The sequence below is a fragment of the Belonocnema kinseyi genome, chromosome 8, assembly GCF_010883055.1.
Source record: "Belonocnema kinseyi isolate 2016_QV_RU_SX_M_011 chromosome 8, B_treatae_v1, whole genome shotgun sequence".
Classification (NCBI taxonomy): domain Eukaryota; kingdom Metazoa; phylum Arthropoda; class Insecta; order Hymenoptera; family Cynipidae; genus Belonocnema; species Belonocnema kinseyi.
In genome coordinates this window covers 104,536,315-104,551,202 of record NC_046664.1, presented here as the reverse complement: position 1 = coordinate 104,551,202, position 14,888 = coordinate 104,536,315, and the positions used below count along the sequence as shown (strand labels likewise).

Sequence of the window (14,888 nt, the reverse complement as noted above, 5' to 3'; positions counted from 1 at the left end):
TTCATCTTTCCTTTTATTTTTTATTTTCCCTATTTTCTCTTTATGTCTTCTTCTCATATGATATGATCTATTATTATATATTTGCTCTTAGATATAAAACCTGTTTTTATCAGAAACGACCAATAAAAAGGGAACAGCTGCTGCTGAGAATGAAATTGTTGGAAGAGATGGGATGACACTTCTTTTGTCCCTCACTGTTCTCTTCTTTTCACTCTTAACCTCTTCGTTATCTTGACAGATTTTTTTATCGATAAGTCATTAAAAATTCATATAATTTAAACACACGTTTTATGATATAATTGCTCAATTGATTATTTCCTTAACTTTTAAACGTGAGTACGCATCTTGTTTCACATAAAATATGTACTTCCGGATGAAAATTTTTGTTTGCTTCTGAACGTTTATTTCCTTGCTCACAGCCAGATTAAAAACTCTTTCCTTAAACAATTTGAAAGAAATATTAAATGTCTTCAAAAGTAATTGAGGTTTTAAAGATTTTGAAGTAAGAGTATGCTAAATTGTATATAGCACTAAAAAAAAGTTCTAGTTAAAGTTATTAGACGCGTCTGGTTAAAAAATGTCTAGTTATTTTAATCCGAAAATATGTTCAATATGACTAGAAAATTCTAGCTAATGAACTCTGGTTGATTTTTTTTTGTTGTTAAAACTATTTTGGTTAATATTTCTGGTAACAGAGGTATTGCCATCTTTTGTCGATTTCCAGAAATCTTTCTTTTGTCTCATGTCATTTTGCTGGATGTGTCAATTGATGCTTTGGCGTAAATGTCCAATTCTCGAATTTGTTAATTTGCTAATTGTATTTTCAGTTATACAAGTATAAATAATTATAGTAAAACGTGAATTTAGTTGTGTTATAAGAAGAAATTGCGCGTTATCTGTCTAAACATCAGCGCTACAAGAATATTTCCAAACCAGGCACAGATTTTTTGGGTCTTCAAAAAGTATTCTCTAAAATATTAACATTGCAAAAATAAACAAATAAAGTGAATGTTCGAGAATATGGGTATTGACCAAGTGATCTACATGTATCTGATGTAAACTCACGAACAAAACAGTCTTAACGAATAGTTTGAAAAACAGAACGCATCAAGTATACGCTACTTTTGCTTCGAGTGATGTATCTATCGACATTTATTACTACATATATTTACCTATAGATTATAGGGAGGCGACATTATAGCGAAGCGGAACATAGTTGCTTCTTTTTATTGTCGAAAACTTTTGTTGGATTGTTTTCTTTAAGAAAATGTAACGTGTAGTCCTTTTAATTTCAGAGGGGTTTAGGAAGACTCCATGAAGGTCGAAGAGTATCGAAACTCAGTAGTCGAAAATATAACTTCTACCAGAACATCTGGTTATATTGACCAGAACGTTGTATTCTTAAGCTACCAGAAAAATGCCTAGTAAATATTTCTGGTTAACCTCACCAGAACTTCTGGTTATACATTTACCCGAATTTCTGGTAACATTAACCAGAAAATTATCAACCAGAAACTTCTGATAATTTTAACCAGAATTTATAGTAAGGGCATATTTAATACTCTATTCTACATGAATTAACCAAAATTTTGGTTGATTCAACCAGAATTTTTTTTTTGAGTGAGGTATAGTTATCAATTCTTTTTTATTTTAGACATTTTCATTAAGATTCTAGTAATTGTCAAATAGCAAAGGAGAAAACTAAGATTATGATTTGTTTGCTTGCAGTATAATCCTCATCTTCAATTTCTATTCATGGCTGGAAATACCTTATCAGAACTTGTGCCTGGATCATTGCCACCTTTGATCAAACACCTACACGTGGGAAGAAACCATCTGAAGTCTTTAAACCGAACTTTAAGGTATTACAAAAATTTTTATCTATTCATCTATAATATTGTATAGCGACTTTGATTTATATTTTATCCAATATTTTTATTTATATTAATGGTATTAACACTATAATAAATTAATACTCATCAGATTTGATAAAAAGAGATATTTCGGGTTTCACTCGTGTAAAAAACTACGAATTGTTTGCCGAACTGCAATGTTCACGAAACGTCGGCAAACAATTCGTAGTTTTTTACACGAGTGAAACCCGAAATATCTCTTTTTATCAAAATGAATCATCGTGAAAGCATAAAATCTATTACTCATCAGATTTGTTTTTTTACTATTTTGTTTCCTATCTTTCTAGAGACCTCAATCAACTTGAATGGCTTTTAATAAATTCAAATGAAATAACGTATTTGGACGGAGAGTTACCCTCATCAGGACACAATCTGAAAATGCTATATGCTGCAGATAACAAATTAACGCACCTACCACCTGAATTCCGTTTTCTTCATCGTCTCGAATTGCTATTTCTCCAACATAATAGAATCAGAAGCCTGGATGGGACTCTGAGTAAGGCACGACGGCTGAAATTTTTGGAGTTATCACATAACGATTTACAAGAGGTGAGTCACAGCAATGCAAAATACTTTTTTCTATAATATTCTAATTTAAGATTTATAATGAAAACGATCACGAACCAATACAATTTTAAATAATGGCTCAAATTTTAGTTTTTACCATTTTAAACCGAATGAGCCTTTCTAAATTGAACATTCTGAATAATTAAAGAGTGTCAATCCAAATTAGCTTAACTCACTGATTTTTTTGACACCTCGCATATCGATGTATTTTAACGCGTTGATTATAAAAATGAATATAAAAATACATGCTGTTACGACGTACCAATTTTTATCATTATATTTCTTAAAAAATTTGTAATTGCTTTTATACTTTCTCTCAAAAACGTCTGCGATAGTAACTACGAAAAATTTACAACTTAAGCTGCTGAACTTTCAGAGACATATTTCTGTAAATTCCTAAATTACTTTATCATATTTTCTGATATATTTCATGTTTACAGCTTTAAGCCCCTAGAATCTATTTTGAACACGAACTACCATAAGTGCCATTCGAGCGAGTTTATTACCCTTTTTAAATCTGGTTGCTTGTCCATATGGCCAAAAACCAACGTAAATGACTAGAGATCGAGTTTTCACTTAAGGGTTTTTTACCGTTCGCACCTTTACGGAGCTGATGGGAACGGCCCTTCGAGTAGGCAGGACGTATCGGGCCCTCACTTCGTTTTCACAAATCTGTACTTCTTAATTCATTACAATTCGAGCAGCTGACCTCTTCACTTTGTCTTAGAAAGTCAGTCCGTCTATATAATATTTCAAAGTCTTCCTTCACCCTTGTATATATTTTTAAAGTATAATAAAGTTAAGGACCTGCGAGTCGTGGATGTTCTACATTGTGATCGCGCACAGTGAACTCGGTTCGCGAAAGTGTAAAACATTGCTTTTGTAATCGAACTAAAAATAGCAATTCCAAAGCTATTAACTCGGAAAATATTAGTCATTTAAAGAAAAATTAGTGGCTGTGACAAAAAGCGATTGCAAATCTATTGACTCGAAAAGCAATTTTAAAACTATTTAGTAAAAACACGAGTGATTTTTAAACTAGTGACCGTAAAATTAGCGACTTTAAAGGAATTTCTTGAAAAAAGTGATTTTAAAATCAATTTTACTCTAAAAAATAGTAACTTTCAAAACTATTGATTATGAGAAATAGTGATTTTACAACTAGGAACTCTTGAGCAATAGTGAATCTAAAGCTAGTGACTCTGAAAATAGTTCTTTTAAACTTATTGACAGTGAAATTTATATTTTAAAATCAGTGACTCTGGAATTAATAATTTCAACAAACTAATTGTCAGATTTCCGCTTGCGAAATCAAACCATCAACTGCCAAGAACGAAGACACTCAAGCAAGTTCAAAATCCATTAGCTCACGGAAACTAAAATGTAAAATTCCATTGAGTGCCAGACTAGATGACTTCGGGTTTCAATTAGAATTCCAGATAGCCTGCAATCAGCGTTCCGGCCGATTTGACCTATAGGATTAGCAGAACTCATCAAGAAGCATCGCAAATTCTTTCAAGTAACAAGTAAGTCAAAGAGTTTCAATTCCACCAACGAGGAGAAAAAAGATAATGAGTCAAAAAGGTTCTCCTTCGAAATTTGCTTTTACGCAATCAGCGATTTAGCTAAAAAATACATGAACAAGAGATTACTTTCGATAGCCTCCACGTCATCCAACCCACCGAGTGAAGCGTCGGAATCGCTTAACCATCGCCATTCAGTACGTGAAAATTCATTTCAACCATCCTCCCGTTTTGAGCTGCAAAAAATCCAAACGCCTACTTTTGACGAAACCTACGACACTTGGCTACATTTTCACGACTCATTTAAATCGATCTGTCAGGACAATCATGAGATTCTAGTTATCCACCAATTTTATTACCTCAAGGCCTGTTTAAAGAGCGAGGCTGCGGAAGTCATTGTGTCAATTAAAACGACAAATGCGAATTATTCAGTAGCTTGGGAACTCTTAAAAACTCAGTACGATAATCAAAAGGTTATAATTGAAAGTCATGTTCGATCCTTATTCGAGATTTCACCAATTTCAAGGAAATTTTCAATTCGACATTTATTAAATCAAATTCAAAAACATGTGAGAGCGCTCAAGGCACTTTCACAACCAATTCAACATTGGGATACACTTTTTATTTTTGTTGTGAAAAAAAATAGGAAAATACACTCGCGAAAAATTAGAGGAATCTTGAAAGGAAACAGACTTACCTCTTTTTAATGTCATGATCAAATTTCTCGAACAACGTGCGCTTATAGAAGAGTCGAAATCAGTGTGAGAAATGTAAAAAGCCACATCACGTTCTTTTTCATTTCGAAAAAGAACTATCAGTGGAACCTATTGCCTCTTCCTCGAAGTCTGCCACGACTTTAGCGAGTTTTCATGCTAAAGCGAATACACAAGTTGTTTTGTGGAACCGCTGTCGTCGATATCTTAAATTCGAAAGGCGAATATCAATCTTACCGTGCACTGTTGGCTTCCTGTTCACAGTGTAATTCCATCACAGGAAAATTGGCAGAGTCACCAGGACTCATCAAAAAACGAATAGATATCAAACTCAACGGTGTGTATAATCAATTCACTTCACTCGAACGTGAACAAAATATCAGAACCAATGCGAAGTTGTCCCATAAATCAAAGTTCTTTTCAAATCCCTAGAGTATAGTTTCAGCAGATCCAGAATTGGGTATACCAGCAGAAATTGGTCTTCTGATAGGTGCAGAACATTTCTATCAGTTTTACGCTCAGGATAAATCCGCATCAAACTTCAATCTTTCTTTCAAAATACATGCAATTTAATTAAATCCTAAGATTTGCCCATTCTTTGGGAACTCGATAACGCGCCCACATCTAAAGTTAGATCAAATGATGAGATCGGGTGTGAAGAACATTATAAGGCTAATGTTCAATGTGACAGGTCAGGTCGATATGTAGTCAAACTACCATTTAATGAAAAAAAGTAATCTCTCGGAGATTAAAAAAACACTGCTTTTCAACGTTTTTATTCAATTGAGTGTAAATTCGCAAGTGACCCTGTTTTTAAAGAACAGTACACTAAGTGCATGCAGGGTTATTTTCAAGAATCACATGTGACTCTGATTCCAAGTGATAAACCTGTTGATCGAGGGTTTTATTCATTCATGCAGTAGCCAAAACTTCTAGTCTTACCACTAAAACCAGAATAGTTTTTGATGGATCCGCTAAGAGAATGACAGGAATTTCATTAAACAACTCACTAAGAGTCGGACCTACGATTCAAGAGGATCTTTTTTCGATTGTAACGCGTTTTCAATCATTCCGTTATGCACTTACTGCCGAAATCGAACAAATGTACAGGCAGATTCAAGTGTCAGAAAATAATAGAAGCTTTCAAAAAATTCTTTAGCGTGCGTGTCGTGACGAATCAGTCAAAACCTACATCCTCGATACCGTAACCTTTAGAACCTCGTGCGCTCTCTTTCTCGCGATTCGTACCCTTCACCAGCTGGCTGAAGACGAATGTGAGAATTTCTCAATCACTTACAGTATTTTTAAGAGAGATTTTTACGTCGATTATTTCCTCAGTCGAGCATTAATCTTTCAAGAAGCAGTATCTTTAAAAAACGAGCTGAATAGTTTACTAAAAAAGGGAAGTTTTCACCTCGGAAAATGGGCATCCAACGATCCAAAATTAATCAGTTATTTTTCAAAAACTGATTCCAATTCTTTCATGTCGTTAGATCCTTCCGAAACTATTAAAGCTTCAGGGATACATTGGGATGCTTCTTCTGATTCCATTCTTTACACTGTGGCCTCACCAAAATCAAATGAACCTATCACTAAGCGATTAATCGTAGGACAAATTTTAAAATTGTTCGACACTTTGGAATTACTTGATCGAGTTCTGCGACGCGAGCGAAAAGGCCTATGGAGCCAGCCTGTATGTGCGATCTAACCGATCTACAAGGCAGACATTAAACCAGCCTGATCTGCTCAAAATCAAGAATGTCCCCGTTAAAGGTTACAACAATGCCCAGGCTAGAGCTGTGCGCAGCAAACCTCCTAGTTAAATTATATATTGTCACCTCTCAAGCTCTTCCATTTCCAGGAGACAATTCATACTTATGGTCAGATTTCATTATTGTTTTAAATTGGATAAATACTCCACCCTACACTTTAAAAGCCTTTGCCGCTAATAGAATCTCTGAAATTCAAGCGTCAACACAAGCGCAAGATTGGTGTCACATTCCGGAATACGAAAAACCTGCCGATATAATTTTACGTGGCCAAACCCCTCAGGATTTCATTAAAAATAAGCCATGTGTTAATGGGCCTTAATGGTTAAATCACGACTCTGTGACTTGATCTCAAATGTCCTTTAAAAGACGAGAGTTTCCAGAAAAGCACGCGGACAATTTTACTTTGTCATGCAAGGTTACTCATGAAACCAAAGCACCTGAGAACGACATCCTACTTCGTTTCAACGATTTTAAACAATTAAAAGGGTCGTCGCTCATTGTCTTTGATTCATAAATAATGCTAGAGTAAAAGATCCCTTAGCTAGACAAACTAGAAATATCACTAAAAACGAAATGAGCAACGCATTTTGCAGAAAAATAAAAATTACCCAATTAGAAACATTTCCAAAGAAGTTCGACACACTCTCAAAAAATAATAGACTTGATTCTAAAAGTAGCCTTTTAAAACTGAATCCATTAATTGATCATGGGGTGATTAAGGTAGGTGGAAGATTGAATAATTCGAATCTACCAGCATTACAAAAACATCCAATCATTCTTCCAAAGAATCACCACATTTCAAAAATTATTATTCGCGTTGAACACACAGATCGTATGCATGCAGGAGTCACCACAAAGCACGTTGTTCGAAAATGCATTCGATGTTGCAGAGCGAATCCAAGCGAAATAAAATATTTAATGGGTAATTTGTCAAAAAATCGGGTTTCATTTACTCAATCTTTCACAAACGTGGGTGTGGATAACTGTGGTCCCTTTTTATTAAGGAACGTTGCCACCGCAATAAAGTTAAGGTAAAAGCATACGTTTGTGTTTTCGTATGTCTTGCTACAAAAGCATTTCACTTGGAACTCAGGAGCGATTTATCCTTGGAGGTCTTTCTGACCTGTTGACAAAGACTTCTCTCGCTGAGGAAAATCTGAGTCTGTATTAATTTTGTATTAAGTTGTGTGTGTATTAAGTGTATTAAGTTGTGTGTATTAAGTGTATTAAGTTATTCAACCTTTTTTTGATAAGGAAGGTATTGAGTGGCACTTTATTTCACCCCAAGCTCCCCATTTTGGAGGTCTCTAGGAAGCGGTGACCAAGTCCTTCAAACAACATTTTACGTGAATCGCAGAAAATGCACTGCTAACCTTCGAACATTTGAACACGTATGTAGTTGATATTGAGGCAATATTGAATTAGCGCCCTTTAACACCTCTCTCCTCCAATCCCAATGATCTTCTCCCTTTAACACTCGGCCACTTCCTCATTGGAACCTCTCTGACTAGCTTGTCACAAAAAGATTTGCGCAATGTTAATGCCAATCGCCTGAACTGTTGGGAACTTGCTTAGAAAATGCGCCATCATTTTTGGGACAGATGACAGCGAGAATACTTAAACGACCTTATTTCACGCAGCAAACGGAAGGTTTCCACGAATCAGGAGGACTTCAAGATTGGAACTCTGGTGGTTGTCAAGGAGGACAACCTGCCACCCATGAAATGGTAATTGGGCCGCATCACAGCAGTCCATCCTGGCTACAAAAGAACGTTAAAAGTCTTATATCCTCTACCCATAAACTAAAGGGTTGTTTTATTCCTTTATTTTCAGATACAACATAATTTTGTATAATTGATATGTAGTCTTGCACCACAAGTAATGTTTTACTCTGATTATTTTGTATCACCATATTTTAAATGTTGATCACTTTTATTAGACATGATTATGTACCTAATCTTCTAATTGTATTATATCTTAGGTTTCTGTATATCATTCATCACCTTTATTACTCATTATTCTTTATTAGACATGACCATGTATCTCACTTTCTGATTGTATTGTATCTTATGTTAATCTATGTCATTCGTAATGTCCTGTTTAAAAAATGTAAAAGTTAATCTTATTTCAAACATGTCTCATGTGAATTCATTCAAATTCATTCTTTAAGTTTCTGTTTTAAAAGCTAGGGATTCAAAGGGGGCCGGCATGTTGTGACGTAACAATTTTCATAATTATATTTCTTTACAACCCGTAATTGCTTTTATACTTTCTCTGAAAAACACCTGCGATAGTATCTGCGACAAATTTAAAACTTAAACTTTCAGAGACGTATTTCTGTAAACTCCTAAATTACTTTATCATATTTTTCAAAATATTTCATATTTACAGCTTTAAGTCCCTGGAATTTATTTTGAACACGAACTACCATCAGTGCCTACCCTCATCTGTACTTCCTAATTCATTAAAATTCGAGTAGCTGACCTCTTTACTTCGTCTTAGGGATCCAGTCCGCAAATATTTCAAAGTTTTCCTTCACCCTTATATATATTTAAAGTATGATAAAGTTAAGTTATATTTTAAATAAATGGTTTTATTCCTTGTTATCATTTTAAAGAAGGTTAGCACAAAACACACGCAAATGCTATTTTCAAAGTCAAAACTTAATTTAACTGTACATATGTGATATTGGATATTTTGTCAGCTTCTAATTTTCTCTTGCGACATATTTTTCTCTTCAAACATATTTTTCTCTTCTGGAGTAAATTAAATCGGTTTTTTAATAAACCTTAAATTCTTTGGAGAGAAAAAAATTCAAGCGCGGGTTCAATCACTCTCGTCGCTCTTTTCAAGTTTCCATGAGGGGGCGGGGTTGGAACAGATTTCCGCAGGTTTGTAGAAATGTTGTAAATGATTAGAGTTACTGGATGCAGATATAGTCAATAAAAAAGTTCACGATTTCTGGAACTTGCACGAAAGGCAAACACTAATTGAAAGATTATTAAAATTTAAAAGATAAATTTTTACAACACAGGTACTTCGAAACAATTACTGATGACAGCCATGCGGTTCGTCGTGAGAATAAGGGCTCACCTCGCTCGTATATCCCTACTCAAGCATTAATCTGCGCAAGCCGCAATTATAAGAAGTCATAATCTAAATTTACGCATAAAATAGTCCTTTTTTTATAGAAACTCTCACTCTGCGACACAAATATAGATATCAAACATAACATCCACCTGTCACAAAGTTCACCATTTCATCTTCTATTTCGGTAGATTTTGTCTCACGAACAAAGAAAGTTCGTTGTTTTATCCAATAACAGAGACTTCGATTAATTTTTCTCAAATAAGAATTTTTGGAAGTTTGAGAAAAATAGTATATTGTGCTACAAGTGCGAGAAATAGGTAGCTCCACACGAGTGTGAAGTTTGTTGTAAGAGCCAGAGAAGAATCATAAACGAGCAGAAAACTGCCCGAAGATGAGCCGGTGGCAAGTACACAAGAACGCCTCTATAAGAACAGTTTCGGGGGTTGTCTCGCACTAGCCTTGAGATTAAATCAGTCTTTGAAAACGTGAAAAGTCTATTGTAAACTGGTGGCGACCTAATGTTGACGCTGCCACACACTACCACACGGCTGTGTAACTGCGTGGACAAACAGTTCTTGGAAGGATTAAATCAGTCGATCCTACATAGGCGTTCTTGTGTCCTTTAAACTTTAAAAAAGTTTCAACTGTTTACATCCAGCACTTTTTGCACGCGATATTTTTTTGTGACAAATGTAGCAAATTTTCAATTTGAGAAACAATAAAAACAAATTTTTCGAAAATTTGTGGTCATTTTTAGAAATTTATGGTGAAATTACCAATTATCACCAAAAATTCCCAAAAATCTAAGGTATTCAAAGGTTTTTTGAAAAAAAAAATGTTTGAAATATACAGAAGTTTATGGAAAACTATTAAATTACCATATATTTCAGGATGTATACAAAAATTTCCAAAATTTTGGGAGATTTGTAGTAATTTATCGGTAATTAATTGTATATGTTTATGGTAACTTATCACTTCGAGTTTGTCCAAGCACTATTCACTAATAACATGCAGTCTCAAGCTCTGGCTCAAACTGCGCACTCACAATAGCTAGAAAAGGTCTTTTTATTACGGTTTTGCAATTGGTCACTTAACGCACGCAATACATGCCTCTAAAAGCGAACATTTCATGCATGCTTTACAACAAAACTTTTCTATGTGTTTTATTAATAAATAAAAAATAATTTTTTTAGAAAATGTCAACCCTACTAAAAACTACCCAGATAACACAAAAAAGTTCCGACAATATTACCTGAAATTTACAATGCAAGATTGGGAATAATACATTGAGAGGTTAACTCAAGGTTCGTTCAACGAAGAAAATGTCTGCTTGTCTGGCAATATTACATTTTTATATTCAATCATATGTAATGTTTTAAGGGGTGCATGCTACCACAAGGAGGGTGGGGCTAGTGGAGAAGTGATTGTGATGTGACCGAAATCTCTTCTTGACCGAATTGAGCTAACGGTAAATCACCCTTGACTTTCTAGAACTGAATTGAGCCAAGCGGATAGATATAGATACCCAGATAGCACAAATAATTCCGTGAAGATTGACTGAAACTTGCAATGCAAAGTTGGGAAGCCGTAGGTGCCATAGAATACTAATGCGCATCGAATTAAGTTATATAAGTATTCCAAACTGTCCTAAACCTCAATGTGCAATATTGTCTGTCAAGCGGACATTTTCTGGGTTGAACGAACCTTGCCTAACGGCTAATCTCTCAACCTTGCACTGCAAGTGTCAGGAAATTTTCACAAAATTATTTGTGATTGAATATAAAAATTTTTACTAGTTAAAAAATGTTTTCCAGTCAGATTGTTCAGCGTGAGAAAATAGGGTAGAGGAGACCATAATTAATTAATTTGTAAGAGCAAAAAATTAATTTTCAACATGAAAGAAAAAAACTTCGCATCCTTATTATACAAACTTTTTACCTAAATGAAGCATTTCTCCTGTCATGTGTATACATTAGAATCAAAGCTTGAAGTTCAATGAACAATATTCATTAATACTAAGTGTTCTTTTTTATTATTCATAAATATTTGAGGACTTTTTATCTGAAGAAAAGAAATTTTAGTTGTATGATATGAGTAAGATTTTTTTTAGGTTTTACGGCCTTCATTACATTAAAATAATAAAAACGAAATTACTAGAAAGTTCGTTTATTAATATTCTGACGTTAGGCTATCACTGCGTGCCTTTTTCAGGGAATCTGAATAAGTAATGTAGAAATAATAATCGTTTCTTACATATAATTACAGACAAATTTTCAAAGGAAGTAAAAGAAATAAAAATACCTGTGTTTGTTTTCTTGTAAAAAACGATAATATTCAATTTTGGAGTCAAACATCATATTAATAATTAAGAGTTAATTTTTAAAATAATACTGATGTGTTACACCAATTTAAATTAAAATATGCCAAAACTTATCATACAAAAACCTCAAAAACAAAAAGATTGATTAAGCTTTTTTAGTGAGAAACTACATCTTAATTGAGGTGACGGATGCAACAACACGAACAAAACTCGAAACCGCATAGAGTATTGTCGAGCCAGGAAAATCTATCAATAAAATTTGTATGGTGTATTCTCAATATATAAGCGATGACTTCAAACAACGCACTTTGTTTAAAAAGCTAATATGTTTTTTTTTGTTTAATAACAAATTGATTGCGAAGGAAAACCACGTTTTGCCAACTTCAACCAGTGCGACGGTCATCGAAAAAATTTTAGTTAAAGTAACTTATCGCGAGAAAGTTGTTCACTAGAGTTTGAAAAAGTTTTTCTGAAAATTTGAAGAAAATCGGTCAAAAATTGTGGAAATGGCAGCGAGTTGAAGTCAACACACGCTGCCGCTGGAGCATTTTGTTGCTCTTTGCCACTGCTGGCTAGTTGCTTAGGAACAAAGGCCGACAAGCGGCGCACTGCAGCGGCAGCGAGTGTTGACTTCAAATCGCTGCCATTTCCACAATTTTCGACCGACTTTCTTCAAATTTTCAGAACAACTTTTTCATCGTTCGGAATCGTTCGGAATCAATTTGTTATTAAGCTAAAAAAACATATTAGCTTTCTAAACAACGTGAGCTGTTTAAAGCCATCGCTTATATATTGAGAATCCATAAAAATGTATATTTTGTTTTAAGTTTTGACCACTTTTTTTATTGATAGATTTTCCCGGCTGGACAATACTTCTACGCGGTTTCGAGCGATTGTCGAGTTATTGCATCCGTCACCTTAATTGATAAAAAAAATCTTTATTGTGTTTTTGGACAACGACGAACATATGATAAAGCAGACAATAGACATAAATTGAGGCGGTAAATTCATTAATAACGAATAAACGCGTCATTTAAGGGGGGGGGGGGGTAAGTTAATTCGTGCAAAAAGGCACATTTTTGCGATTTTTTTTACGACACAGTTAAAATCTATTCATTAAAACCAATGGTACATTAAAGTATAGCATTCGAAGAATATTTCGTAAAATTTTCATGTCGAAATATTAAAAGATACGGCAATGACATCAATTATTCGGAAGCGTCTCCTGAAAAAGTAGAATTGCGGTGCCCCTCATAACTCCGTGCTGCATCATCATAAATCAAAAAATCAAAGTTCTTTCATTAGATAATTGCTTTTCCCAGGTAACGCTGGGAGGATTTTTCGAAATTTTAATTTTTCAATGTTTGGGAACACTTGGAAGTGAAAAACGCGTTTTTTGCGAAAAAAATTGGGTAATTTGTTATTGTAAAGTAAAAACTATGAATAAATTTGAAAAAACTCTCCAACGTTATCTCGTAAATTATGTACAGGGATAGTGTTCCAAATTTCAAAAGGATCGGTGTGGTAGTTTTGAAATTAGGAGGGGCACCGACGTTGGAAACGTGAGTTGTGGGAAAAACACTTTAAAGTTTTGAACACTAAAAAATTTGGAATAAAACATAATCGATGTTTTATTCCAAATGAGGATTTTATTACCGCAAATGAGGAAAGCGCGTCAAATTAACTGGAATTTTAACTTGGTTTTGTTTATTTTACGCACCAGCAAATTTTTCGAGTTGCTGGCATTTTCCGTTTTTGCTTTCCCTAGGTATATGGTATTCCTACTACGACAAATATGAGGGACCCCTCCAGCATTTACTGTCGTTCAGTACGCATTAGTTGTGACTTGGCTGCACCATCGTTGCCAACAAAATACTACTTTTGTTATCATACGCGTGAATACAGCAGCAATATTCGCTGAAACGCGTAACCTGGAAAAAATAATGTCGTATAATAGTTATAAGGATGCTGCTGATACATTTGATAAAAAATGTCATCACTTTTCAATGCTTTTTTGCTTCAATGTGTTTTTTAGAACAGGTTAGACCAAGCTGCTATAAATGCGCAAGTTTTGTATAACTTAAATGCAGGTGGAACGGCACCTTCGGCGACATTTAGGTATCGTTTCATTGTGCGCTTCGCTAAAAAAAATTATACGGAAACATTTGTAAATCGATGAGCCCGTGCCAGCAGTGTTGACCTGCTGGGGCCTGGGGCACTAGCCCCACCGTGCCCCTTGGTAAATCCGGCGCTGGATGCAGTGGTCCCAGATCTGAAACGAGAAGTGGTCCAATCCTATCACAGGTCTATGTCCGTATCTTATTTATATCTTGATCCGCATTTGAAAGAAATTAAAGAAATTGGCGATTTTAATGATATTTGAATATTTCACGCAATTTAAAAATAAAAATGTATATGAAATATCAGAATATTAATACCATGATTATTATTTTGTTGTATATTATATTGTGTTCATTATTTTGTGTATATTATTGTACATAATGAAAATAAATTATATAATTAAGTATGTGATATTATAATTATATATAGAACAGAATAGAATTTATTGTCTTCATTGTATACTTTTACAAGTTTTTACAGCCTAAGATCGCGTCAATTTGACAAACTTTCTCACTCGCACACTTTTCCATGTATGGGAAGAGGACAACTGCGCACCTGCGCACGAAAATTTAAAATCTTCCTGCAATGTGACTACCACTTACGGTAATGTTTCTATTGCCAGTCTCAAAAGGCTTCCCACTGGCAGTTGGGTCTCCTTATTATTCCATCGTGCTACAAAATTTGAAAACTTAAATTACTAAATTGGAAGGAAGGTTATGTAATAAAAGAAAAACAACAATTTTGAACCGTATGGTTCGGACATGTTGAGAGAATGCCAAACGAACGACTAACGAAACAAGTGTATCAAGGTAAAGTAAATGGCTACGTGCCCAGAGGTAGACCGCGGAAAGAATGGTTAGAATGTGTGA

At 34.5% G+C, this 14,888-nt stretch overlaps 1 protein-coding gene across 1 annotated transcript in view; it reads left to right on the top strand.

The window, feature by feature from the left end:
* The window catches only part of LOC117177895 (insulin-like growth factor-binding protein complex acid labile subunit), a 93,307-nt gene that overhangs the window by 13,757 nt on the left and 64,662 nt on the right, over positions 1 to 14,888 (top strand). The window contains exons 3-4 of the mRNA XM_033368966.1: positions 1,729 to 1,862; positions 2,201 to 2,462. Of these exons, the coding sequence (XP_033224857.1) occupies positions 1,729 to 1,862; positions 2,201 to 2,462 (396 nt within the window). The remainder of the gene's footprint in view (positions 1 to 1,728; positions 1,863 to 2,200; positions 2,463 to 14,888) is intronic.